We start from the raw sequence: 27,797 nt of genomic DNA, 5'->3' as shown, positions 1-27,797 counted from the left end.
TTTAGAGAAGTGAAATTACTCTCTTTGATATAATGATGGATACATATTATAGGCTTGTCCAAACCTATTGAATGAGTAATACCAATAGTGAACTCTAAAGTCCATAAAGTATGGGACTTTGAGTGAAAAATGTGTGTAGGTTGTAACAAATATACCATTGTTGTGTGGGGTATTGGTAATCCAGGAGACTATGTAGGGGTGTGAGTATGTGCATATAACAAGTCTTTTTAAAAAGAGAAAGATCTTAGGATCTTGAAGTTTCCGGCAGGGCCTTACAATTTTGAAGTCTCAGCTCTTCAAAGTCTTTGAGTGTGATGGCTACTTGGTTCTGAAACCTTGTTGTTTTGTGGTTTCTCACACTCTTGAAGTCTTGAAGTCTCCAATTTGAAAGTCTAATACAAGGATTGCCAACATTCTCTTAAAGAGGCAGATAGTAAATATTTCAGGTTTTGTGGATCATTGGACTCTGTTGCATTTACTCATTTCCCCATTGCAACACATTAGCAACCAAAAAAAATGTAAATAAATCGGGTGGTTGTGTTCTAATAAAACTTTATTTTCATAAATAGATGTGCAACCCTCATGCTATGATAGTAATATTGTAGCTTCAGAAACCAGCGGTTTCAGGAATATCCTCAATAGAAACTGCACTCACTTTCAAATCATTTAAACCAGAGGTAAACAGATTTTAAAGCTATAACCAAATTCCTGCTAAGATAAATGATGTCACCTCTACAGAAGTACGAGGATATTTCTTGTTTTCTTTATGCAAAACCAGTTTCTATCTGATGTCATTTTGTTCTTTCCGAAAAAAATGTCCTTTAATATTCTTTTTGGTGTAATTCTGTTAATGATGAATTCTTGGCATCATTTGTCCAAAAATGTCTTTGTGTTGCCTTTATTTTGAAGAATACTTTCATAGATATATATATCTATGCCCCCTTTATGTGATTCCCTTATTATTTTTTAAATTTTTCTTGATGGACCTTTATTTTATTCATTTGTTTATATGCAATGCTGAGACTTGAACCCAGTGCTTCATACATGCTAGACAAGTGCTCTACCACTGAGCCACAACCCCAGCCCCTGATTCCTCCTCCTTTTTTTAACTTTTTTTTTTTTTTTTTGGTTATACATGGACACAATATCTTTATTTTGTTTATTTATTCATGTGATGCTGAGGATCGAACCCAGTGCCTCACATGTTTGAGGCAAGCACAAAGCCACTGAGCCACACCCCCAGCTCTGATTCCCTTATTTTTAAAGAGAACTTTATTCTCCAGTTTGTGATATGTAATATATTTTCCTCCTATCTCACTGCCCCTCCCTCCTTCTCTTTCTGCTGTGCTGGCAAGCAAGCCCAGGGCCAGTGTGTGCTAGGCAAGTACTCTCCACTGAGCTACATCCCTAGCCCCAGTATTTTCTCTTTTTCAGCAATTTGATTGCTGTACTTGGATCTGGGGGATCTTTTTTTACCAAATTGATTTCTTGTTTGATACTGGGCATTGAATGCAGGAGTACTCTATTACGGAGCTATATCCCCAATCCTTTTTTTTTATTTTGAGACAGGGTCTTGCTTCATTGCCCAGGCTGGCCTTGAACTTGCAATACTCCTGCCTCAGCTTCTGAGTCACTGAGATTACAGACATGCTTATCATGTTTTACCAAACTTAGAAAATTTTTCACTATTATTATTTCATGTATTTTCTGTTCATACTTTCATGATTTTGTGAAACCTCCTCCACTTCCTGTCACTTACTGACTTTGTTACTTTTGCTATCATATACTATATATATATTTTTTTCCCCTTTGTTCAACAAGTATTGAATATATAAGTCAGTCATCATATTGACAGGATGAATAGACATGGGTCCTCCTGTTATGATGTTTATAGTTTTACAGGAGAAAAGATAAACATTGAAACTTTAAATCTAAATCTAAGGTACAGGTTGAAAATTAATGAAAATGAAAACAGTTTAAAAAGTGTGAGACATCCAAAAAAAAAAGACTTAGTGTATAATATTTTACATGTTGTGTTGGATTTAAGCAGCATACTGAATGGGGAACTTATTATTATTATGATTTAATTTTCCTAAGACTTTAGTTGCTTGATTTTGTTTTGTTGTGGTACTGGAATTGAACCCAAGGTTTTGCACATGCACGTCAAATGCTCTACCACTGAGTTATATCGGCAGTCCTCCTGTTATTTTAGATATAAATTTTATTGTTTTCTTTTAATCATAATTATTTTTAGTAATTGGGAAATTAAAAGATATATAACCAGGATGAGCACATTGCCAAGAAGAGCATTCTGATCTTTTATAATCTTGTTCAATTTGATTCAGTGGAAGAATCAGACATCATTGATCTTGAGAAACGCTATTGGTTGCTGAAGGCTCAATCACGGACTGGACGATTTGATTTAGAAACCTTTGGCCCATTGGTTTCTCCACCTATTCGTCCATCTCTAAGTGAAGGTAGGAATTATTCCATATTATACAGATGTTCATTGGTAAATAAATATTCCTGAACCCATCTGTTATTTCTAACTCTAAAATGTTATATTCTTGTAGGTTGTCAAGTTTCTTGGAGATAGTATAGTCTAGTAATTTTGAGCTTCATTTTCTGTTTTGCTTACATAATCAGCTTAGCTGTCTACACCTGAATGTCCTCAAACATAAAATGAGTTTGACCAAGTCAGTGGTTATGAAATTGTCTTCTAGTAAGGGATGGTGGTGGCCACTGAATAAGTGCCACCTATTCCTCTAAGGTGCTTCCACTTTTTTTCTTTCAGATAAAATTTCACTGCTGAATCCCCAAACCCCCCTCCAGGGGAAAAAGAAAAACTACTAGACTAAGGCTAGGATGCAGCTCAGTGGTAGAGTGCTTCTTTAGCATATGCAAGGCCCTGGGTTCAGTCCCCTGTACCATCAAAAAGAAGAAGGAAACTACAAAACTAGACCATCTCAGGTTCAGTGTAGCTCTAAATTATTGCTATGACTTAAAAAAAAAAGAATACATGTGAGTGACATCATAAAAATCATCATTGGAATCTGAGTACTTGGGTTCTGCTTCTGGTTTGAAGTTTTTTTGATTTTTGTTTTCTTTTGGTTGGTTGTTTGTTTTTGCAGTGTTGGGTATCAAACCCCAGGGCTGTGCACATGCTAGGCAAGTACTCTACCACTGAGCTATACCCCTAACCTGGTTTTGAAGATTTTAAAGTTAGTACTTTTGGTAAAATCACTTAACTCCTGCTGCATTTCAGTTTTCTTATCTTCATATGGACCATATTGGATTAGTTTCTTGAAATATATGATCTGTATTTTTCAGATATCTCAGATACATTATTTTTCAGATATCTCAGATACATCAGAAGTAATCATTAGGGGAGCCAGAGCAGATAATGCCCTAGGTTTCCAGCTACTTCAGCAGTCGGTTGTATTTTTACCTTTTTAGAATTATAGATTGATATATCATTTCATTTGAACACAAAATCATTCCATTTATATTTTTACAAAAAAATTAAAAGCATAAGATTCAACTTTATAAGTTCCTTTTCATTTCCGAAATTTAAAACATCCATGTGTGAAAGATTGGTACAAAGAAGTTGATGTGTAGAGAATTTGTTTCTTGTAGTATGGTGTAAATCCCTTTGTTTCATAAAAGAGCTTTATGGGAGTTTATTGAAGATATGATGGTGTGTCTTTAAATATTCACTTACTGAACAGTTAAACTTTTCTAAATATAATTGTTATAATTTCTGCCCTGTGTTAGTTCTTAATTTTTATTTGCCAACTTTAAAAAATATATTGTAGACATTTTTAAGTTTTTAGAAGAATTGATAAGAGAAAGATACAGAAAGACCTAACCAAATAATAAAAGATTATAATATATTTTCTGCTAGGATCATAAGTTTCAGTTATAATTATACCAAGAGAAAAACATATACTTTTTTCTTTTTTTTTTTTAAATTTCAGTCCATGAGAAAGTCATTCCTCCTTTTACAAACATGCCAGTGTTAACATTAGAAAGTTTGTTGGCTGGGATTTATGGTGTCTTTTTCTGTTTTCTAGGTTTGTTTAATGCTTTTGATGAAAATCGTGACAATCACATAGATTTTAAAGAGATATCCTGTGGGTTATCAGCCTGTTGCAGGGGGCCCCTAGCTGAAAGACAAAAATGTAAGTATGATAAACAGTATGAGAAAAATTGCAAACTATGTAGAGAGAAAATCAGCTTTCTTCTGTGTAAGATTATCCATGGATTAAGGCTTGAGTTTCCATTGACTCTCAAATGTGTCTAATATTAATCTCATTTTGGAGTTTTACTAAGGTCAGTCTAAGGAAGCAATTGTCTGTTTTACTAATGAGTAGTTAGGGATGTTTGCTATTAATAATGGGTTCATTTTCCTGAAGCATTTGTAATTCACAATAAATGACAGTTTATGCATTTAAGAAATATTTTTTGTTAGTTTATATTGAGAATTGTGTGTCTTGCATAATTTGAAGAGTAATTCATTTTCTGTCACATGCATACATTAATATTTTATTTGAAAAATGAAATTTATGATCAGAATATAATTTTATTAAGTATTCAAATGGCCTTTTAAACAGCTAACATGTTGTTGTAGCATAATTTATAAGCATAAATATATTGCATTATTAAATATTAACCATACATGAAAAAATGCAACAATTTACATTTAATTGGAATTTAAATCAAATATATTTCCTAGGATGATATTTCTCTTTTTCTAAAATAGAACTTCACAGATTTGCCTATTTGGGAAGTTTTACTTGATATTTTTATCTTTAGTAATTTACTTATGATGCACTTAGTTGATTTAATACCACAATTACTCTATTTTAGGGATTTACGAAATAGGTAATTTATAAAATTCAAATTTATTTTTTGTTCCCTGTTGATAGACCATTATTCCAAACCTGCTATGTGATACATTGTTTTCATTAAAATTTAATGCTAAATAAGGAGGCTGAAATCTACTTCTCATGTGAGGTTGATTACATCTTTAAAAGTTTTTGTAAAGGGGCTGGGATTGGGATTGTGGCTTAGCAGTAGAGTGCTCTCCTAGCATGGGCGGAACCCGGGTTCGATCCTCAGCACCACATAAAAATAAAGGCATTGTGTTGTGTCCATCTACACCTAAAAGATAAATATTAAAAAAAAGAGTTTTTGTAAAGTTTTAAAGTTTCTATTTTGCTGATGTTTCAATGGAAATTGACCAATTGTAGTAATTCACTTGGAGTTAATTAGCAAAGGGCTGATTTTCTATTTCTTAGCATACTGCATTTGAACTTTAAAGAGTTAACTGTTCTTAACAAAAATAATATAGATTAGTTACATTGGGGGAGATAAAGTGAACAAACAAGTTATCTTTACACCAGCTTGTTGTTACTGATTCTCAATGTAGTTGAGATATTTCAAGTATCTGTGAAACAACTGTGCAATTATCAGTTTGTTTGTTTTTCCTTTTTATGATTCTAGGGCTTGAACCCTGGGATGGATTACCATTGAGCCATATTCCCAGCACCTGCCTATGTGTTTCTTTTCTTTTTTCTTTTTTAAAGTTGCAGGTGGACACAATACCTTTATTTTATGTATTTATTTATTTACTTACTTACTTTCTTAATGTACTTACTATGTGGTGCTGAGAATCGGACCCCGTCCCTCACATGTACTAGGCAAATACTCTACCACTGAGCTACAACCCCAGCCCCTGCCTACTCTTTTTGAGGCAGGGTCTTGATAAGTTGCCCAGACTGATGTCAAACTTGCTGTCCTTCTTCCTCAGCCTCTGGGGTTGCAGGAATTACAGGCATGCACTATCATGCCTAGTCCCAATTTTTGCAATAATCAATTTCAAGTAATAGAAATTAACTTAGGGAGGTTGGGAACATAGCCCAGTGGTAGAGTACTTGCATAACATGCTCAATGCCCTGGTTTCAATCACCAGCACTGCCAACAAGAAAAGAAAGAAAATAACCTAAGGACTTTTATTACCTCCTCAAAACCTGTAAGATATTATGATATTTATTCTTTCCAGTTTATAAGTAAGTTAGGTCTAAATTTGGCTGATAGAGAGGTCTCCCCAAATGTGGGTAATAATTTTGAAATAAATTGACAAATTCTGTGCAGGAAGTTCTGCAAGTTCCAAAAAATGTAATATATAGTCTACCACTGATGAGAACTATTCCAGAATATACTCATTGAAAAATTAATTATACAACTGCAACTTCTAATAAAAGGTAAAGACTTCTTAATATGAAAATAAACTCCCTCTGTAAGAGTTTCTTGTCATTAGTTTGTTTCAAGGTATTTGATGTTGACCGTGATGGAGTTCTCTCCAGGGTTGAACTGAGAGACATGGTAGTTGCACTTTTAGAGGTCTGGAAGGACAACCGAACTGATGATATCCCTGTAAGTTCTGATTGTTTATATCTTATTGAGTATAAGCTTCCAACAATAAAATGGATTGAATGATTTGAGAAAGAGAAAAGAATTTGCTAATGCTTTTTTAGTTGCTTTATAATTCTGCTCAAAATATTCATAGCCTAAAGATTTAAAATTGGGAAGAGAGTTTGGTTTAGAAAAATGTAATAAACTGAACTAATTTTATAAAGTAATAATGAATAACAAGAAAATTGTCTTAATTTTAAAAGTAATATGAGAACCTATTTATAGTTTTTAAAAAATACTTGAGAAACATACAGTATATGCTTTACTGAATAATAAAATAAGAATTATATCCACTTACTCTATTCTAATTACTCTTTTGGGTTGCTGCTTTTAAAGGAATTACACATGGATCTCTCCGATATTGTAGAAGGCATATTGAATGCACATGACACCACAAAGGTGAGTCTAGCTATGACTAATATCTTTTTATAAATGAAAATGTGTAGCTTGTTTCTATATTCTGTTAATCCTTCTGCATCATTCGTACCATGTATGTCTCTGGACTGGTAGTTAAAATACCTCCACATTATCTCTAAATTAGTCCATTCCATCTTTAAACAACTCTAGGATGACTAACATAAGAATTAAGTAGACACATCCTTTGACATCTGTGGTTGTATCATCTTTGTTTCTTCTATTTTAATAAGATATGATTTGGCTAACATGATATTTGACAAAAAAAAGCCAAGTATCATACAATATATACTGTACAATCCCATTCGTATTAAGATCAGAAACAGGGGCTGGGGTTGTGGCTCAGCAGTAGAGTGATCACCTAGCATGTGCTAGGTCCTGGGTTTGATCCTTAGCACTACATAAAAATAAATAAATAAAATAAAGGTAAAGTGTCCAACTACAACTAAAAAAAATATTAAAAAAAAAAGATTAGAAACAAAACAAACAGTGATAGAAGTTGGTGATTTCAGGCATATTTGAACTAACTGTATGAACCATAAGGATATCCAAGATGATGGGAATATTTTTTATCTTAAATCTGGATGGAGCATGTATTCTTTTTTTTTTTTTTAAATTTTTTTTAGTTTTACATGGACACAATATCTTTATTTTGTTTATTTATTTATTTTTTAAGAGAGAGAATTTATAATATTTATTTTTTAGTTTTTGGCGGACACAACATCTTTGTTTGTATGTGGTGCTGAGGATCGAACCTAGGGTCTCTCACATGCAAGCCACAACCTCAACCCCAGAGCATGTATTCTTTAAAAAAAAAAAAAAAATTCTATTATTGTGTAAGGGTCTTTCTTGAGCCCTTAAATAGTAATCAGAATACATATATTTTATAAAGATAAATCCTTGAATTATTTTGGTAAGTTTTTTTTTTTTTTAATAACAGGTTTACTGCTACAGCTTGTCTTGCTATGATGTATATACATGCCCCTCTGAAGTTGAAAATAATGTACTTATGTGAGACACATTTGAGTTAAGTTTATGAGTCTTTGTACTCACAAAATGACATGTACCATATAGGAGACTGTAGAATATAGGTCACAGTGATATTATTAAATAATATTTTTTTAAAAAATAATAATAATCAGAAGGAATTACCATAGCCTTATTAACTGATACCCAATAGAAACAAATAGTAGAAGTGAGTTTTTCAGAGCTTGAGCTTTATTTGGTGATTTAGACAGTCTTCCCCCTTCTTTTATCTCTTCTGTTAAAAATGAAGATATCCACTTATATTTGATATGTATAAAAATAGAAACCTGGAAAAGCTTTATTAGAAATGCTTGGCTAGGGTTGAGGCTCAGTGGTAGAGCACTTGTCTAGCATGTGTGAGGCACTGGATTCGATTTTCAGCACCGCATAGAATAAATAAAGGTCCATTGACAACTAAAAATAAAAAATTAAAAAAATGCTTTAATAAAGGTGCAATTTATAACACCTTTTTTTCTGAGAATTTTATAAATATATAGGTATTGGAGCTGGGGTTGTAGCTAAGTGGTTGAGAGCTTGCTAACAAAATGGATATATGCTTTTTTGCCACCTATGATTGACATATGTGATGAGGTCAAGCCTGCAGATCCCATGTTTTAAGAAAGCATTAAAATTTTAATTTTATTTTCAATGAGTATTTGAGGGGGAGATGTAATATTTTGAACTCTTATCAATTATAGGGATAATGTGACTCATTCCTTTGTCTTATAAATCCATATTGCTATAGTTAAAAAGTCATTCTCGAAGGTAAGAGAAATACTTAATGAATGATTATGGAAGGAATTGAGGGTTCTGATAGCATTGTAGTAGTAGTACATAGGTACATAGGCTTCTAAGTCAGCGATCTTTTTTATTATTTATTACATTATGTACATCAGATCCAGATGTTTTTCAGCTTCTTGTACTGTATTTGAAAAATAAACTCTTTAAAGTCCTTTCTCTTAATTAAGAGAAAACAGAGGGCTGGGGATGTAGCTCAGCGGCAGAGCACTTGTCTAGCATATGTGAGGCGCTGGGTTCAATCCTTAACACTGCATAAAAAAATAAGCAAAGACATGCTGTTCATCTACACCTACAAAAAAAAAATTTAAAAAGAAAAGAAAATGCTTCTTTAAAAAAAAGAGTAAACAGTACAATTTTTAAAAAGTGATCAAGAAAAGATTTTATGATTCACTATTAGGCATGACCTTATGGTTTGCCTACCCCTTTTCATTGCTTCTCACTTTTTGAACAAAAGCTCTTTTAAAAATGTGTGAGTGTATTTTCTTTATTAACTGACTACCATCAGTATATTTGAGTCATAAAAGGAGTGTTAAGCATCTGTAATCCCAGTGACTCAAGAGACTGAGGCAGAACAAATTGCAAATTCAAGGCCAGCATCAACAACTTAGCAAGACTCTGTTGATAGACAGACAGGGTAAATGTTACTAGAACATCTGTTTCGATTTAGCTATCTATAATTTTTTTTAAGAGAATGCAGTGTAGAATTGTGTGTGTGAAATTCACTAAATATAACATTTCCATTCCCACAAATCATAAAATTTTCCAATGGATTACATCTAGGCAAATATATAAGAATGAACTTATACTAATTTACCCTTGCCATTGTGGGAAAGTTAGGTAAATGAAGAGGAAGAAATTTTTTTTCTGGTTTGTTTTTAGCTAACATTTAGATTGTTAACATATCTAAATAGAAGTTGAGTCCTGAAAACCTGTAATTATAAGGGTAATTTAAAATCTTATGTATCATGATATTATGTAATGCAAAGAAAATAGATCAATATCACTAAATAGCAAAAGCTAAACACAGTATTCAGGGTTTTAGGCAGTGGTTGGACACCTGACACATATGCATTTGATTATATTTTGGCTTGATGAGAAAAATATATGTATTGGCTTCTAGGTTTGTGTAATTTTTAGTATACTTGACATGACAAAAATGTTACTTTGCTGTACTTAAGAAAGTAATATGTTCAGTTTTATTTTGGAGAAGTGTAATTAGATACTCATTCTAGACATATATTAAGTTTTTAAAAAATCTCTAAACCTGTTAGTGTTGCCTTATGTTTCTAAGAAGATCTTAGAATATTGTTAGGATGATAAAGCATAAGCCAAAAATCTGGTTTTTTTGTTTCAAAATTAATAAACATTCCATTTTGCCCACTTAGTCTTTCCTATGGTTTTTCATAGGCCTTGAAGCACAAATATCTAAAGTTACTTTTCAAGTCTTATTGAAGAAAGATTATCCATAATAAGCACTTTGACCATTGACTGCAAATGGAATTTGTATAAGTTTTGTTACTTGTAAATTTATACTAGCTGGCCTGCTTTTCAGATGAACACATAGCATCTACTCTAAATTACTGTTTTGCTTTTAGAAAGATGACCAGTGTAATTTTAATAAACCATGTTTATTTAAATGCTATAAAAAATAAGGATATTCTTAACATGATATCTTTTTGGGTATCTTTTTCAGATGGGCCATCTTACTCTGGAAGACTATCAGATCTGGAGTGTGAAAAATGTTCTTGCCAATGAATTTTTGAATCTCCTCTTCCAGGTATGTTTAAGGTAAATAATAGGTACAGAAGGTAGTAGTACCCTAGTTCTGTTCTTGTAGTAGTACCCTAGTTCTGTTCTTTTCCATCATATAATAGCTAGTATTATCATATGTAGACTGCATAACCATATATTATGAAAAGAGAACTACATTATCTTATATACCACTGGAAGATGGTAAGGTAGAACATGAATGCTCACTGAAAGTTCTCAAAAATTTTGAGGTATCAAAGGCACATAAAAAGTACTAACAATAAAGGAAAAGATTGGTAAGTTCTACTTTAGTAAAATGATTAACTTGTTTTTTATCAAGAGATACCATTTAAAAAGAAAAAGAGAGATAGTATTTTTTTAAATATTTTTAGTTGTCAATGGACTTTGATTTTTTTATTTATTTATTTATATATAGTGCTGAAAATTGAACCTAGTGCCTCACAGGTGCTAGGCAAATGCTCTACCACTGAGCCACAAACCCAGCCCGAAAGGTACTATTAAGAGAATGAAAAGATAAGCCCAGAATGTAAGAAGATACTTGCAATACCTATATCCAATTAACAACTCAATATAGGGCATACAAACAACAAATATTAGAAAAATACAGAATCCCAACATAAAAAATCTGCAAAATAATAAAAAAAAAACAAATCCAAAACAGGTACTGTGCATAGGTATAAAAAAGAATATCAAAATACCTCATACTTTTATGAAAAAAGGATAACCTTTTTAGTTCCTGTGGAAATATATATTAAAACCATGATTGGAATTCTATAAGATACCCACCAGAATGATTAAATTGTTAGTGATATGAATTATTATTGTTGAATAACAAGTAAGTGTAGTTCTCACACAGAACTAATGGGAATATAAATTGTTGTAATTACTTTGGAAATTGTTTGCCAATATTGAATCTTGGAGCATATGCATACTCTGTGACCCAGCAATCACATATACCCTGGTATAACTCTACAGTTTTTCACTAAGCACCAAAAGACATAGAGTCTTTTTTAAAAAATATTTTTATGCATAATTTTAGTTGTAAATGAATACACAATGTCTTTATTTATTTGGTGCTAAGGATAGAACTCAGTGCCTCATGCATGCAAGGCTAGTGCTTTACCACCGAGCTAGAGCCTCAGCCCAAGACACATAGTCTTATGTGTCATTCTTATATGCCTTGTGTTATAGCCTAAAATAGAAAATGACCTACATATATATCAATAGTAGTTGGATAAATAAACTGTGGCATAAGCATCCAATGGTATACTTTACATCAATGAAAATATACCCACTAAGAGCATTATATTTAAAAATGTAATATTAGGGATAGTGGTGTAGCTCAGTGGTAGAGAGTTTGCCTGTCATGAGTGAGAACCTGAGTTCAATCCCCGCATGGAGAGGGATACTATTAATAAAATATTTTGAGAAGTACTTATTTGTTCCTTTTCTATTTCCACTTTCCTTTCTCCTTCCCTTTTCTTTTGTTCCTTCCCTTCCATTTCCTCCCCTCTCAGAGACTGGAAGTTAATCTCCATTTAAAAAAAAAAAAAAATTCTTGGGCTGGGATTGTGGCTCAAGGGTAGACCACTCACCTAGCATGTGCAAGGCCCTGGGTTTGATTCTCAGCACCACATAAAAGTAAATAAACAAAATAAAGACATTGTGTACAACTAAAAAATAGACATTTTTTAAAAATTCTTTTTTTAAAACACCACAATTATTGCTAGAAAGTAGATCTCATGCAGAAAATGTGAAATATTGCACAGCCTAGTCATTTGCACCAATGAAGTCTTAATTACCATTTTCCCTCATAGGTTTGTCATATAGTTCTGGGATTACGACCAGCAACTCCAGAAGAAGAAGGACAAATTATTAGGTAAATTTGTAATATCTGTGTATTTTTTTCATTATATAATTGAAGATTCAAACCTGTAAAACATAAAGTACCTTTCTAACTAAAGGAATAGATTAATTTAGAAATCAAATTCTCTTTAACATTAAAATGTCACTGGGTTTGGGGTTGTAGCTTAGTGATAGAGTGCTTCCTAGCTTATATGAGGATTCAGATTCAATCCCCAGCACTAAAAAAGAAAAAAAATTTTTTTTACATTAAAATTGAGTTGCATACCCAACATTTTTCAGTTTAAAAAGAAATCTTATAATACTTAGTCATTTTTCTTTGATAGAAAAACAATTCATGTGGGAATATGAAGAAAATAGAGTTAATAAAAAAAAAAAAAAAGTGCACCTGACCTCTTTGTTTTTAGAAACAAGTGTTGATGTTTTTTATACTCACATAGCTACTTACATATATGTCCACTGTTATATTTGTAAAATTTTTACAAAAATTGAAATATTCTGGAATACAGTTTTATTTCTTATTTTGATGATGTATCTATAAAAGGCCTTCTTTAATATAATTTTATAAAATGTGTATACAAAATTTACATATATAAATATTATATTAGTAAAGTCTATATGCCTTTACCTAAGGATTTTCGTGGGATAAATTACTTATGGTAAAATATGTGTGTTATATCAAAGAAACAATGCTATACAGCTGTATTTTTTGGTTGATTTTGCAACTACTTATTCCTATTCTTTAAAAATAATAATATACTCAAGTTTTTATAGAAATGTATTCATCATCAAATACTTCCATTTTCATTATCCAGCCATCAGAATAAATGCATGAAATTAGTGTCATCTCATTTGGTAAAAGAGGAAGCCAAGATTCAAAGAAGTTGAGGGACTTAACCCAAAATTACCCCAGACATGGCAAAATCAAGTTGGGACCCCTTTCATTAAAACACTAATAATGTACTACTTTTTGTATTCTTTATTTTATTTTTCAATAAATCTAAATTTGAAATTCAGAGTTTCTTCGGGGTACAATATCATGCACCTATAATTCCAGCAACTTGGGAGGCTATGACAAGAGGATCACAAGTTCCAGGCCAGCCTCAGAAACTTAGGACTTAAGCAACTTAGACCCTGTCTCAGAAATAAAAAGGACTGGAGATGTGGCTTAGTGGTAAAGCACTCCTGGGTTCAATCCCCAATACCAATAAATAAAATCATTAGTTCCAAAATAGTTTGTTTGATTTGTGGATGTTTTGAGTTTTCTTTGGGTTTTGCCTCCATTTTTACTTAAAAGAAATTCATTTGGGGCAGTATATGGTGGTATATGTGGGAAGCTGAGGCATGAGGATCACATGTGTGTGTTTGTATATATATTTCTATAGCTTATTGGTCCAGGAAGTCAACCAAACCAGAGATATAAAAATTCAGAGTTGGTAACATACATTATCAAATGTGTCTAGGTGAACAAAAGAAAATCATGAGACATGAAATAGGGAAGTATGTCCCTTATACAGTTAATAGAAACTATCTCAGAAGTGGTCCCAAATGTTGGACTTAACATACAAAAACCTCACTATTACAGTATCAACAAAAGAATCTCACAAGGAGAGAAAAGAGAAAGGGGCATAATATTTGAAGAAATAACTACTGAAAACTTCCCAAATTGATAAAAAGACATCAACCTACACATTGAAAACTCTCACTGGACCTCATGAAAGATAAACTCAAGTTCCACACTGAGACACTTTATAATGAAATTGTCAAGAGAGAATTTTAAAAGTAGCAGGAGAGAATCTGCTTATCACATGAGAGATTCTCAACATGATTAACATATTTTTTCTCATCAGAAAGTATGGGATCCACATTTGAGAGGAACAGTATTTTTCTTAAAGAGCTGGGGGGTGGAGTGGGGAGGGGAGCTATATGAACTCTATAGCTAACAAAATGGTTTGGATTTTTACAAAAGTTTTTAGGTTTTAACTCAAATATGAGCAACTAAAGAAAACTATAAATTGGACATCAACATTTATACATCAAAAGATATTAATTACTAAAAAGACAACCTACAGAATGAGAGACAGTATTTTAAGAACATATATGAGTATAGTAAACAAAAGATATAAAGAACTCCTGTAATTCAACAAAACAACAAACAGCCCAGCTAAAAAGTGGAGACATAAAAATGGATTTAAATACACATTTCTCTATCAGAGATGTGCAAATATTTATCAAGCATATGAAAAGATGTACAATGTAATTAGTCACTATGGAAATGCACAATGAAATCACAATAAAATTCTATTTCTTACCCAGTAAGATGGTTATAACTTTTAAAATGAAAGTTTTTTTTTTTTGTTTTGTTTTTTTTAAAGAGAGAGTGAGAGGAGAGAGAGAGAGAGAGAATTTTTAACATTTATTTTTTAGTTCTTGGCGGACACAACATCTTTGTTGGTATGTGGTGCTGAGGATCGAACCCGGGCCGCACGCATGCCAGGCGAGCGCGCTACCGCTGAGCCACATCTCCAGCCCAAAATGAAAGTTTTGATAAGAAGGATGTAGAGTAATTGGAACCCTCATGCTGGTGGAAAGGTGAAATTGTATGACCACTGTGGAAAACACTTTGGTGGTTCCTCAACACAGAATTGTCATGTAACACAGTAATTCTGCTTCTAACTATATAAATTCGACCTGTAGGTTTATACCCAAAAGATTTGAAAAATAGGTGCTCAGACAAATACTTGTATATAATGTATATAGGATAGCATCACTATTCACAGTAGCGAAAAAGGTGAAAACACTCTCTATGACAATCAGTGGATGAATGGAGAAATAAGAAATTATGTATATGTGTATATGTGTGTACACACCCACACACACAATGGATTATTATTTAGTAATGAAATACTGTTACATGCTACAGCATGGATAAATCTCACAAACCTGCTAAGTAAAAGAAGGCAGACTAAGAGGTCAAAAATTGTGTTATTCCATTTATGTAAAATATCTAAAAAAGGTAAACTCATAGGTACAGAAGGCAGGTTGATAGGTGTTCAGCTGGGGAAAGTAGGTCATGGGGATGAGTGTTAAATTGGAGTCTATGAAAATCTTTTAATACTTAATAAAGATGATGGTTGAACAACATTTCATTGTGTTAAATATCACTGAATCATATACTTTTAAATAATTAATTTCATGTTATGTGATTTTTTTTACCTCCAACATAGATACTTCTTTAAAAATCATAATTCATACCTACTTGAAAATTTATAATAGAAAAGACTGTGTATAACAAATGTTCTCAAAGGTGTAGAGAAATTAGAATATAGATAATATTGCTAACAGGAATGTTGTTGGAAATTGGTTAACTAGTTTCATGTGTTCACCAGCTATTGGGTAGATAGACAAAATATGGCATGTCATTATTTGAGAGTTGGAGTCATGCTATGTTGCCTAAACTGGCCTTGAACTTCTGAGCTTCAATGATCCTCCTGCCTCAGCTTCCCAGTAGCTGGGACTGTAGGTGCTAACCACCACCTGTCACTAAATGTGGTATATTTTTACAATGAAATAGTACTTAATAACAAAACTACAACATAGATGAACCTCCAAAACATGATGTTAAGTAAAAGGCTAGATTTTAGAAGACCATGGGTTGGCTGGTGTGGTGGCCCATGCCTGTAATCCCTGATATTCTAGAGACTGAGATAGGAGGGATGGCAAGTTCAAAGCCAGCCTCAAAAAAAGACCAGTTGACAGGGTATAGTGGCACATGCTAGAAATCCCTGCTACAAGTTTGAGGCCAGCCTGAGTGGCTTAGACCATCTCAAGATAAAATTTTTAAAAGGGCTGGGCATGTGGCTCAGTAATAAAGTGCCCCTAGGTTCAATCTCCAGTGCCAGAGGAAAACAATGGTTACATACATTTGTAAATACGTTACTAAAATCACTTAGTTGTATATTTGAAACAGATAAATTTTATGTTATTGTAAATTAAACTCTTTAGATGAAGTTCAGTGGTGGCCTATGATTATTGAAATTAGCTTATCAGTGGAACCAGTATTTCAGTAATAGAAATTGTGGCACTCTCTAGGGTACATTTGTTTCATGTTTTTCTTTTTAAAAATTTATTCTTATAAGTTGTGGGCATTGTTCTCAGTTTCACACAACTTCATTTGATGTATTGAATTTCTTTTGTATGTACAGAGGATGGTTAGAACGAGAAAGCAGGTATGGTCTGCAGCCAGGACACAATTGGTTTATCATCTCCATGCAGTGGTGGCAGCAGTGGAAAGAATATGTCAAATACGTGAGTTAGATTCCTGTTTATCTACCCTTTTCATAAGATTTTCAACTACATCAGACTTTCTGTGATTACTGGCCAGTAATATAATATTTCAACATAAAGGTTTGAAGGGAAAGGAAATGAGTAATTATATAGCTTCTATGTTTGCTATGGGCTGGGCTCTGCACCTAAGCTTCCACACAAATTTCTTCCCTTGCAACAACCTTATAAACAACATAACATTGAACATAGGGATGCCTGTATATGTCATGCATATCACATTTCATCTAATTCTCAAAACATCCCTATGAGGAAGATGATACTTTACCTGTGAGGAACTTGGTCCTGAGATACAAAGTAAGATGAATATCTTGTTAGGGTAGAAGATCTGGAATCTAACTTAAGGACTAATGTGAAAACCTGTATCATGTATACTATTCTTCATTAATGTATACTAATGTATACTAATCTTTTCCATTGAAAAGTTGAAGATGCTTGGGTAAGAATTGTTAATATCTTATTCATGAAATTTCATTTCAGAAATAACATTAGAAATCTAAACTCTACCAGAATCTTTTTTTTTTTTCTTTTTTTTTTAAGGCAGGGTCTTACTAAATTGCCCAGGCTGGCTTTGAACTTGCAATTCTTCTGCTTCAGCTTCCTGAGTAGCTGGGATTACAGGTATATGCAACTGTACCCAGCTTCTAGAGTCTTATTCAAGATAGACTCCCCCCCACACACACACCCTCAGAATTAGAAAACTAAAAAGAGTAATGCCAGGAATTGAATGTCTCCATTTGTGGAGAACCAGTTGGTAGATTGCTTATTGTTATTTACCAAGTTGTTACCAAAATTATAACAACTTGATTCATATTTTTTCCTATATTCTTTTCTGTCACTGCTCATTTTCAGACTATTGGTAATTAAAGAGACTTTTTACATTATCTACTCTATCATTCTAATTCATTCTTTTTCCATTTTGCCAAGTATTATAGTATGTTTATAGTATGTTTTCTTCCTCTCTCTCTTTTTTTTTTTTTTTTTTTTGTACTTGGAGTTGAACCCAGAGGCACTTTACCACTGAGTTACATCCCTATCCCTTTTTATTTTATGTATTTGTTTGGGGGCAGTATCTCACTAAGTTGCTGAGACTGTCCTCAAACTTGGCATCCTCCTGCCTCATCCTCCCAAATTACTGGGATTATAGGCAAGTGCCACAACACACAGAAAGGCATGGCTCTGGGGTGCAGAGGGGTATGAATGGACCAGGCTTGATTCCTGACCTCAAAAAAACAATTTGAAAAATTAATGGTAAAGCAGGAAAGAAATTTATTCTCAAGTATGGCCACACGTAGGAGACAGATCTAAGTACTGTCTTCATGGTGTCAATAATAGCTTTGGGATTTAATAGCTAACAGAAAAGGTAAGAGTTGAGGGTGTTTTCAGAGCCAGAAATCTTGGTCAGGCTGTAGTCTGGTTTATTACTATCCTGGGTCTGCTTATGCAGAATCTTGTCAGGGCCAAAGAAATTGATGATGCTCAGCAGGCAATTTCAATTTCTGTCACAAGATGTTTACCACTGAGATCTAGAATCCTGCAATTTAAGGTAGACTGAGGTAAAGAATTACGCAGAACAAAGTTTTTAAAAGTCAATAAAAAAAATTATTCAGAAAAGAACAGGCCAGAGAGAGACAAAATTAAAATAGTCAATGATTGGGTCTCCTTTGTAGTAGCAATTCTTTCTGAAGATATATATTAGGAAAATGTTCTTTACTAAATAAAAAATAATTTCCTAAAATGCATGTAACATTTTTTAGAAAATGACATCTGGGCCTTGTTTTCCCCGTCTGTCAGATGAATGTAAAATAGTGATTGCCCTCAGAGCATGCTATGAGGATTAAATGACTTAATATTAAATATATTAAAACAGTACATAGTAAGTACTGAATAAGTATTAGCTGTTATGAGAAAGTATAAGATAATTGTTGTGAATGTGAACACTCTGTATTGGAGTTCTGTCCCTGTACCTTTCCATATGACCTTCAACAAATAATTTGTCCTTTATTTCAATTTCCACATATGAAGAGTGGGGTTAATAATAAACCATGGGGCACACTGGCACACACCTGTTATCCATCCCAGCAGCTTGGGAGGCTGAGACAGAAGGATCATGAGTTCAAAGCCAGCCTCAGCAACCTCAAGGAACTAAGCAACCCAGTGAGACTCTGTCTCTAAATAAATATAAAATAAGGCTGTGGATGTGCCTCAGTGGCCGAGTGCCCCTGAGTCCTATCCCCGCACCCCCAATCAATCAATCAATCAATAGATAAATGAAATAATGATAGTAAACCTATATTAATGAGGATGTTATGTCAATTAAATAAGTTAATATATGTGAAACACTTCCCTAAGTAACTTTAGAGTCAGTAGTGGTAGTAGTAAGTAGCAGTAGTTGTAGCAGCAGCTGTAGTAATTAGTTTGTGATTTAAATTTTGTTTTTCCACACATAGCAACATTGACAAATTGCCTTCTTTAAAACAAAATTAAGTTTTTAATATGTCAAAAACTTGACTTTAGGGGCTAGAGGTGGAGCTCAGTGGTGGAGTGCCTGCCTCACAGTTGTGAGGCACTGGGTTTGATCCTCAGCACCACATAAAAATAAATAAATAAAAAGATATTGTGTCCATCTACAACTAAAAAAAAGTATTTAAAAAACAAACTTGCATTTACTCTGGGCATCATATGTCTACCTAAGTTATCAGTTAGCTTTAGTTATATTTTCTCTTTAAAGAATGACATACTTGCTTATATGAGTTACAAATTTTCTGTGAGGGCAGACAATATGTTTTACATGTGTAAATGCCAAAATGAAAAAAAATCACAGACCAAGGAAGCAGGAAATTAAGGCATCCTTTCTTGATATGGTTTAACTCAGGTTGACTATGATTCATTCACTTGAATATATAATTGTATCTTTGCTCCTGAGATCTTACCAATTATAGAACCAAGATTTTTTCTTATAAGTAAACACTTAAGTGAAGAGAAATGTTGAAATTGTTATCATTATAGTATATATGAGTGTCATTTTGAGACCTATCAGAGAGTAGCTATTACTATTTATGTACAGATATTACTGTTTAGTTTTACTTAACTTTAAAACTAGAATGTACTTTAAAGCACCTCTCTTCTCTCAGTTTCCAAATGAAGCTTCTGGGCTCTCTTTAGGTTTTATAATAAAAAGCTATATTAGTTAATTACTTTCTTACCCATTTAGATGTGGAGCTCAGTATATCTTAGTACTTTTTCCATTACCCCATATATCCTAATTTTTCCAAAACCAGCATTTCAGAATACCGAAATGTAAAATTAACATAATATAGTAATTTAAGATCATTAAGCTTTCTCTGCTTCTTCATTGCCACAATCATGAACTGCTTTCCTCTGGCGTGCCCTTCTGCCATGATGTTCTGCCTCACCTTGGACCCAGAGCAATGGAGTCAGCCAGCCATGTACTATACCTCTGAAACCAGTCTTACTTTGTTGCCCAGGCTGGCCCACAACTTGAAATCCTCATGCATTAGCCTCTCACTGCCATTACAGGCATGTTGTGCTGCTTCTTTTATTTCTTGAGAATAATTAAAGACCAGAGAATAAAATAGCATTAATTTATATGTAATATTTAGAAAAGATTATTAATATTTATTGTTTATATGTGAAGGAGTATCATGAATAGAAAAAAAGATGAATTCTGACTAATATTTTGGAACACATAAACTTTTTATACAACTCAGAGGTAATTATAAAATTCTCAAAATAGAATTGTTACAATAAAGTACCCCTTAACTCTTTGAGGATCAATGACTCAAAGCAAGGAAATGTCTCACCATATGTGAATCTTTTATTTATCTGGAAAGCTATCTTCTGAAAGCATAGACTTCTAGGATAATATCAGATAATTTCAGATCTAGAAGTCAATAAAAACAAAATGAAATCTGTTGTTGATGTTTAATTTAAAAACATAAAATCCCTAAGAAGCCAGAAACATACAATTCTGTCAAAAAGAGGCAGTGTTTCTTGAAGATTCTATAGTATATAACCATGATTGATTTGATGGGTTTTTTAAGGAAAATAATGATAGGATTAGTTGAATGGATAAAGTTAGCTATTTCACTAGAAGTCAAGAAGTGTAGAAGCTGAAAGAAAGACTAAAAGGATTAACCAGTACATCAGAATCCCATAGGCACCTGAGAAGATAGACAATAGCATGTACAAAAGAATTCAGTGGCTTTCAGTAAACTCTTGACATGAGTTATAGTAGATAAAACTGTTCAATAGGGCAAGGAATGTAGCTCAGAGGTACAGCACTTGCTTAGTATGTGCAAGACTCAGGGTTTGATTCCCAGTGCTGCAAATAAGAAAAGATTACTATGTAAATATAAAATTTAAAAGACAAACTCCAAGTCCTAGCATATCAATAATAGCAGAGTTTATGTTTTTGTTTCTTTTATAGCAATTATGACTTCTCTAATTTTAGCCAATATTATTAGAGAAACATTGCTCAACACTTTTTAGCTGTTTTTTCCTCATTAATCTGTAAGCCAGATAAATACTATCAATCTTTGGATCTTTTAGCAGTCAGCTCTGAAGAAATTTTATAACTTAAGTAGTACTTCACTCATCTTCTACAAACACATTTTTTTAAATATTTTTTTTAGTTGAACACAATACCTTTATTTCATTTTTTATGTGGTGCTGAACCCAGCACCTCACACGTGCTAGGCAAGTGCTCTACCACTGAGCCACAACCCCAGCCCCAAACATATATTTTTTAGTCATAAGATATAAAGAAAAACAACTGAGTTTGGTGGCACATTGCTTGTAATCCCAGATACCCAGGAGGCTAAGGCAGGAGCAGCATAGTAAGATCTTATCTGAAAAATAAAATAAAAAGAGCTGGTGATATAGCTCAGAGGTGAAGCACTTGCTTAGTATGTGTGGGGCTTTGGGCTCAGTCACTAGTATCACAAAAATAAGTAAATAGAATAAGAAAAGAAATAGAGAAAACATGCCAGGCATGGAGGCACAAACCTGTAATCTCAGCCAGCACAGAGGACTGAAGAAGGAGAATTGCAAGTTCAGAGCTGGTCTCAACAATTTAGCAAGGGCCTAATAAGCAAATTAGTGAGACCCTGTCTCAAAAAGGGGCTGGGATGTGGCTCAATGGTTAAGAATCCTTGGGTTTAATCCCTGGTACCAAAAAATAAAATGTAATAAACAAAACCCCCCAAAAAAAAAAACCCCACATCAAAATGTCAACTAAATGGCGCTCACCTATAATCCCAGTGACACAAGATGCTGAGGCAGAAGGATCTCGAGTTCAAAGCCAGCCTCAGCAAAAGACAGACGCCAAGGGCTGGGGATGTGGCTCCAGCGGTAGCGCGCTCGCCTGGCATGCGTGCGGCCCGGGTTCGATCCTCAGCACCACATACCAACAAAGATGTTGTGTCTGCCAATAACAAACAAATAAATAAATATTTAAAAAAAAAAAAAAGACAGACGCCAAGCAATTTATTGAGAACTTATCTCTAAATAAAATACAAAATATGGCTGGGGGTGTGGCTCAGTCGGTGAGAGCCCCTGAGTTCAATCCCTGGTATCAAAAAAAAAAAAAAAAAAAAAGTCAACTGTAGTTATTGTTAAATGATGGAATCTGAGTACATAGGATATTTATTTTTATTTTATTCTACAGTGATCTTATAATCTTTAATAATAAAAATGAATGAACTTCTTACATGGTGGGACATACCTGTAATTCCAGCTACTTGTAAAGCTGGAACAGGAGGATTACAAATTTGAAATCAACCTGGACAAATTATCTGGGCCATGTCATAAAATAATAGCATAGTATCATATAGCATAGCAGGGAATATAGTTCAATGGTAATTTGCCTAGCATATATGAGATGTTAGCTTCAGTTCCCTGTGCAGGGAAAATAAAAAGTATCCAACAGAATAAAATCATAGATGACTGTGTAATTCATTTTTTCCTGAGGACATGTAGGACATGTAGTTATTAGATGATTAAATTTTGCTTTTTTATCTCTTGACTTCATGATGTTAGGATGCCAACCCTGTTGTAATTGAGCCATCATCTGTTCTGAATGGAGGGAAATTTTCCTTCGGAACAGCACTACATTCTGTGGAGCAAGGTGAAGATAAAATTGGAGGCAACCTCAGTTATGTGAATAACACAGAAGAGAAATTTTCAGACAATATTTCTACTGCATCTGAAGCCTCGGAAACTGCTGGCAGTGGTAAATATGACTTGATTCCCATGGTTAGTTCTTAACCAAGCCTACTTTGGCAAATGGTATGGTAAGTGGAGTACTGGGTATTAGGATTCCATTCACAAAAATAAGTTTTGAATAAAATGGGTAGTTATAGCTTGGTGCAGTGGCTGATGCCTATAATCTCAGTGACTCAATAGGCAGAGGAAGGAGGACCATAAGTTAAAGCCAAATTGGATAACTGAATGAGACCCTGTCTGAAAATTTTAAAGAAAACGTGGGGGACTGGGGATGTAATTCAGTGTTTACACACCACTGGGTTCTATTATAAGATTCTTGAACCTATTAATAGTTTTCCAAATAAAAATTTTTCTGTATTATACTTATTAATCTCTTAATGTGAAAATATTTTCAGTTTTCATTAATCAAGCCGTATCTTTCCATATTGCTTTTAAATTTATTTTGTCAATAAATTTAGATTTGGAGGGCTGGGGATGTGGCTCAAGCGGTAGTGCGCTCGCCTAGCGTGCGTGCAGCCCGGGTTCAATCCTCAGCACCACATACAAACAAAGATATTGTGTCTGCCGTGAACTAAAGAAAAAAATAAATAAATATTTAAAAATTCTCTCTCTGTCTCCCCCCCTCTCTCACTCTCTCTTAATAAATAAATAAATAAATAAATAAATTTAGATTTGGGCTGGGCACAGTGGCTAGTGTACCTATAGTACCAGGAACTTAATGAGTCCCTAAGCAATTTAGTGAGACCCTGTGTCTCAAAATAAAAGGGCTGGAGATTTAGCTTGGTGGTAAAGGATCCCTGAATTCAAGCCCTTCTTGTTTTTTTTTTTTTTTTGTCCTCCTTTGCCCAATTTTTCTCTCCTTCCCTTTCAGCCCCCTAAGTAATGTAATAGTAATCTTACTGTCTTTAATAACTAACTTTTCAACATATTCCAGAACATTACTTCAATTTTACACCCATAATAGAGGAACTGTGGAAAACATTTTCAACAAGTTTTTATTTTTCCTAAGGTTGATTTGTAGATGGCTCTTTGCTCAAAGTGATTATAGTTAATACAGAGTAGTGCCTTCTCTCAAAGTGGTGCTGATATTGGGAATAGTAGAGGACACATGTTGAGTGAAAGTATCAATACCTGGGTATTCACCAAACGCAGGGCACTTAAGAAAAAGAAGCTCACCATACAGTCACTTCATAAAAGTAGACATGGTAATCATTCTACCAGATTTGAATACATCCAAACAGTATGAAAAAGCAAGGGAACAAACAACCACAAAGAGCCCACAACACTTCAACACCTGATCCCATTGACACTATGATGAAGGAAATGTCAGAAAAAGAAGTTAGAAAGTTTATAGTTAAAAAGTTCAGTGAGCTGAAAGAACATGGAAGGAATGAACTTAGAAAATACAGGACCACCATTATGTTCAATTATAATGCACCAATGAATATGGAACAAATAAAAACTAATAAAATTAAAAATTAATCAAAAATACAATAGTTTTACATAAAAAATACATATGTAATATAAAAAAATGAAAAATACAAGAAATGAAAGATCATTTCAATAAACCTTCAGAAAAAGAACTAAAAAGAAATCCTGTAATAAAAAACTCAATAAATCAAGTTAAAAATTCAAATGAAAGTACTAATCAATGAAAGTACTTTGAAGACGGATTCTTAGGCCTTGAAAACAAACTATGTAACCTTTTTTTTTTTTTTTTTAAAGAGAGAGGAGAGAGAATTTTTAATATTTTTTTTAGTTCTCGACGGACACAACATCTTTGTTGGTATGTGGTGCTGAGGATCGAACCCGGGCCGCACGCATGCCAGGCGAGCGCGCTACCGCTTGAGCCACATCCCCAGCCCCAAACTATGTAACCTTGAAAATAGTCAACAATGAAGAAAAGATATTAAGAAACTATGACCAAAAGATTCAAGAAATTTGGGATAACACAACTGAAGGAATGTACAACCTTTCAATGAAATAATATGAGAAAATTTTCCAAATCTTGGGAACAATATAGAAATCCAAATATAAGACACATTTAGAACTCCAAATAGGCGAGATAAAAAAAATCCTCTCCAAAACACATTATAATTAAAATGCCTCATATACAGAATGTGAATAGAATTCTCAAAACTGTAAGAGAAAACTGGTAGCTCTCATTTAGAAGTAAGTCAATTAGAATTTCAACTGAATTCTTGGGCTGGGATTGTGGCTCAGCGGTGGAGCGCTTGCCTAGCACATGCAAGGCCCTGGGTTCAATCTTCAGCAGTGTACATATAAATAAATAAATAAAACAAGTGTAATGTGTCCAACTACAACTAAAAAATATATATATATTAAAAAAAAGAGAGAGAGAGGGGGCTGGGATGTGACTCAAGCGGTAGCGGGCCTGTCTGGCATGCGTGTGGTCCTGGTTTGGTCCTCAGCACCACATACAAACAAAGATGTTGTGTCTGCCGAAAACTAAAAAATAAAAAAATATTAAAATTCTCTCTCTCTCTCTCTTTAAAAAAAAAAAAGAATTTCAACTGATTTCTCAACCTAGACCCTAAAAACCAGAAGGACTTGGAATAATGTATACCAAGCCTTAAAAGAAAACAGGTGCCAACCAAGGATATTATATCTAACAAAACTGTCCTTCATGATTGACAAAGAAATTAAAATTTTCCATGATAAGCAGAAACTAAAAAGAATTTTTAACCACAGAGCCTGCACCATAAAACATATTAATTGAAATATTTCATTAAGAGCCAACACAGGGATGACTCTCGCTAGAATTATATAGTCAGTTAAATGAAAATCAGGGTAAATGAAGTATTAGAAATAAAATGTCAAGAAATAGGGCTTGCGTTGTAGCTCATGGGTAGAGTGCTTGCCTAGCACACTGTATCTGATAGTACCACATAAAAAATAAAAGCATTGTATCCATCTACAACTAAAAATTTTTTAAAAAAGGTCAGGAAATAAAAATAGGCTCTCTGACAACACAGAATGAATGTAAATGGTCTAAACTTTCCAATCAAAAAACATAGATTGGCAGAATGGATCAAAAAACAAGACCCTACCATATGTTGTTTACAAGCAACCTTATGAACAAACACATTCACAGGCTAAAGGTGAAAGGATGGGGAAAAATATGCTGTGCAAATGGAGACAGAAAGCAAGCAGGGCTAGCTTTCTCATATCAGACAAAGTAGACTTTAAAGCCAAAATTAATCAGAAGAGACAAAAAATGTCACTTTATAATGATTAAGGCAATTATCCCAAAACAAGATATGATTGTAAATATTAATGCTCCAAATGTCAGTACACCTATGTACATAGTACAAACCCTTCTCAATTTTTAAGAACGAAGTAGCCACGTTAAAATAATACTGGGTGATTTCAACATACCTCCCTCACCATTAGATAGGTTATCCAGAGCTAACTAAGTGAAGATTGTTCAGAACTAAAAAAAATACTGTTTATTAAATGAATCTAACAGGCATCTCTAGAATATTTTATTTCTGTGACTGAATTTACTTTCTTCTCAGTAGCACATAGAACTTTGTCTAAAATAAATCATATTTAAGGACACAAAGCAAGTCTTTGCAAATACAATAAATAATAATAATTTCTTACATCCTATCAGATCATAATGGAATGAAATTAGAAATCAATAAGAACAAAACCTTTTTTAACATCTTGATTAAATGATATGCTTTTGAATATAGAATGGATCATAGAAGAAATCAAAGGAGAAATAAAAAAAGTTCTTGGAAACAGTATAAGAAAAGAGATGTAACATATCAAAACTCTGAGACAGTATCAAGGTAGTGCTAAGAGAAAAAAAATTATAGCATTGAGTTCCCAAATAATCTCAAATAAATGTTATACCGCAAGGCGCTAGAAAAAGAACTCATTCTAAAATAAGTAGAAAAGAGAAAAAATGTATATTTATAATATTAATAATTAAGTTCTACAATAATTAATAATTATATCAGAGCCAAAATTAGTGAAATTGAAAATTTTAAAAATGCAAAGGATTAGTGCAACAAAGAGTTGGTTCTTTGCAAAGATAAACAGAGTTTATGAATGCTTAGCCAAACTAACCAAAAGAAGACCCAAACCAGCAAAATTAAAGATGAAAAAGGAGGTATCACACAGATCCTTCTGAAATCCAGAAGGTCATTAGAAACTATTTTTGAAAGTTTTTACTCCAATAAACTGGAAAATCTCAAAGATACTAACAAATTACTAGACAGAAATGACCTGACCTGGGGCTGGGGATGTGGCTCAAGCGGTAGCGCGCTCGCCTGGCATGCGTGCGGCCCGGGTTCGATCCTCAGCACCACATACAAACAAAGATGTTGTGTCCGCCGAGAACTAAAAAATAAATATTAAAAATTCATATTTTCTCTCTCTCTCTCTCTCTCTCTCTCTCTCTCTCTCTCTCTCTCTCCCCTCTATCTTTTAAAAAAAAAAAAAGAAAGAAAGAAAGAAAGAAATGACCTGACCAAATTGAATAATAAAGATGTAGAAAACTTAAACAGGCCAATATCAGGCAATAAGATCAAAGTAGCAATTAAAAGTCTTTCAACAAAGAAAAGCCCAGGAGGCTGGAGTTGTAGCACAGTGTTGGAATACTTGCCTAGAATGTGTGAGGCACTGGGTTTGTTCCTCAGCACAACATAAAAATAAATCAGTAAAATAAAGATATGTGTCCATCTACAACAACAACAACAATAAAAATATTCAAAAGAAAAACCCAGGATCAGATGGATTCTTGGCCAAGCTCCTTCCAGACCTTTAAAGAGGAACTGAAGCAAATTCTTCTAAAATTATTGCATGAAATAGAAAGGGAGGGAGCA

The 27,797-nt window shown here is 33.4% G+C and overlaps 1 protein-coding gene across 1 annotated transcript in view; it reads left to right on the top strand.

The window, feature by feature from the left end:
* The window catches only part of Usp32 (ubiquitin specific peptidase 32), a 171,482-nt gene that overhangs the window by 92,785 nt on the left and 50,900 nt on the right, over positions 1-27,797 (top strand). The window contains exons 6-13 of the mRNA XM_026398002.2: positions 2,346-2,477; positions 4,074-4,181; positions 6,323-6,438; positions 6,814-6,876; positions 10,412-10,495; positions 12,306-12,367; positions 16,557-16,659; positions 22,756-22,948. Of these exons, the coding sequence (XP_026253787.1) occupies positions 2,346-2,477; positions 4,074-4,181; positions 6,323-6,438; positions 6,814-6,876; positions 10,412-10,495; positions 12,306-12,367; positions 16,557-16,659; positions 22,756-22,948 (861 nt within the window). The remainder of the gene's footprint in view (positions 1-2,345; positions 2,478-4,073; positions 4,182-6,322; positions 6,439-6,813; positions 6,877-10,411; positions 10,496-12,305; positions 12,368-16,556; positions 16,660-22,755; positions 22,949-27,797) is intronic.

This window comes from Urocitellus parryii, chromosome 7 (genome assembly GCF_045843805.1).
Source record: "Urocitellus parryii isolate mUroPar1 chromosome 7, mUroPar1.hap1, whole genome shotgun sequence".
Lineage (NCBI taxonomy): Eukaryota > Metazoa > Chordata > Mammalia > Rodentia > Sciuridae > Urocitellus > Urocitellus parryii.
Note: the sequence above shows the minus strand (reverse complement) of the source record. Positions and strands in the feature narration are given on the sequence as shown.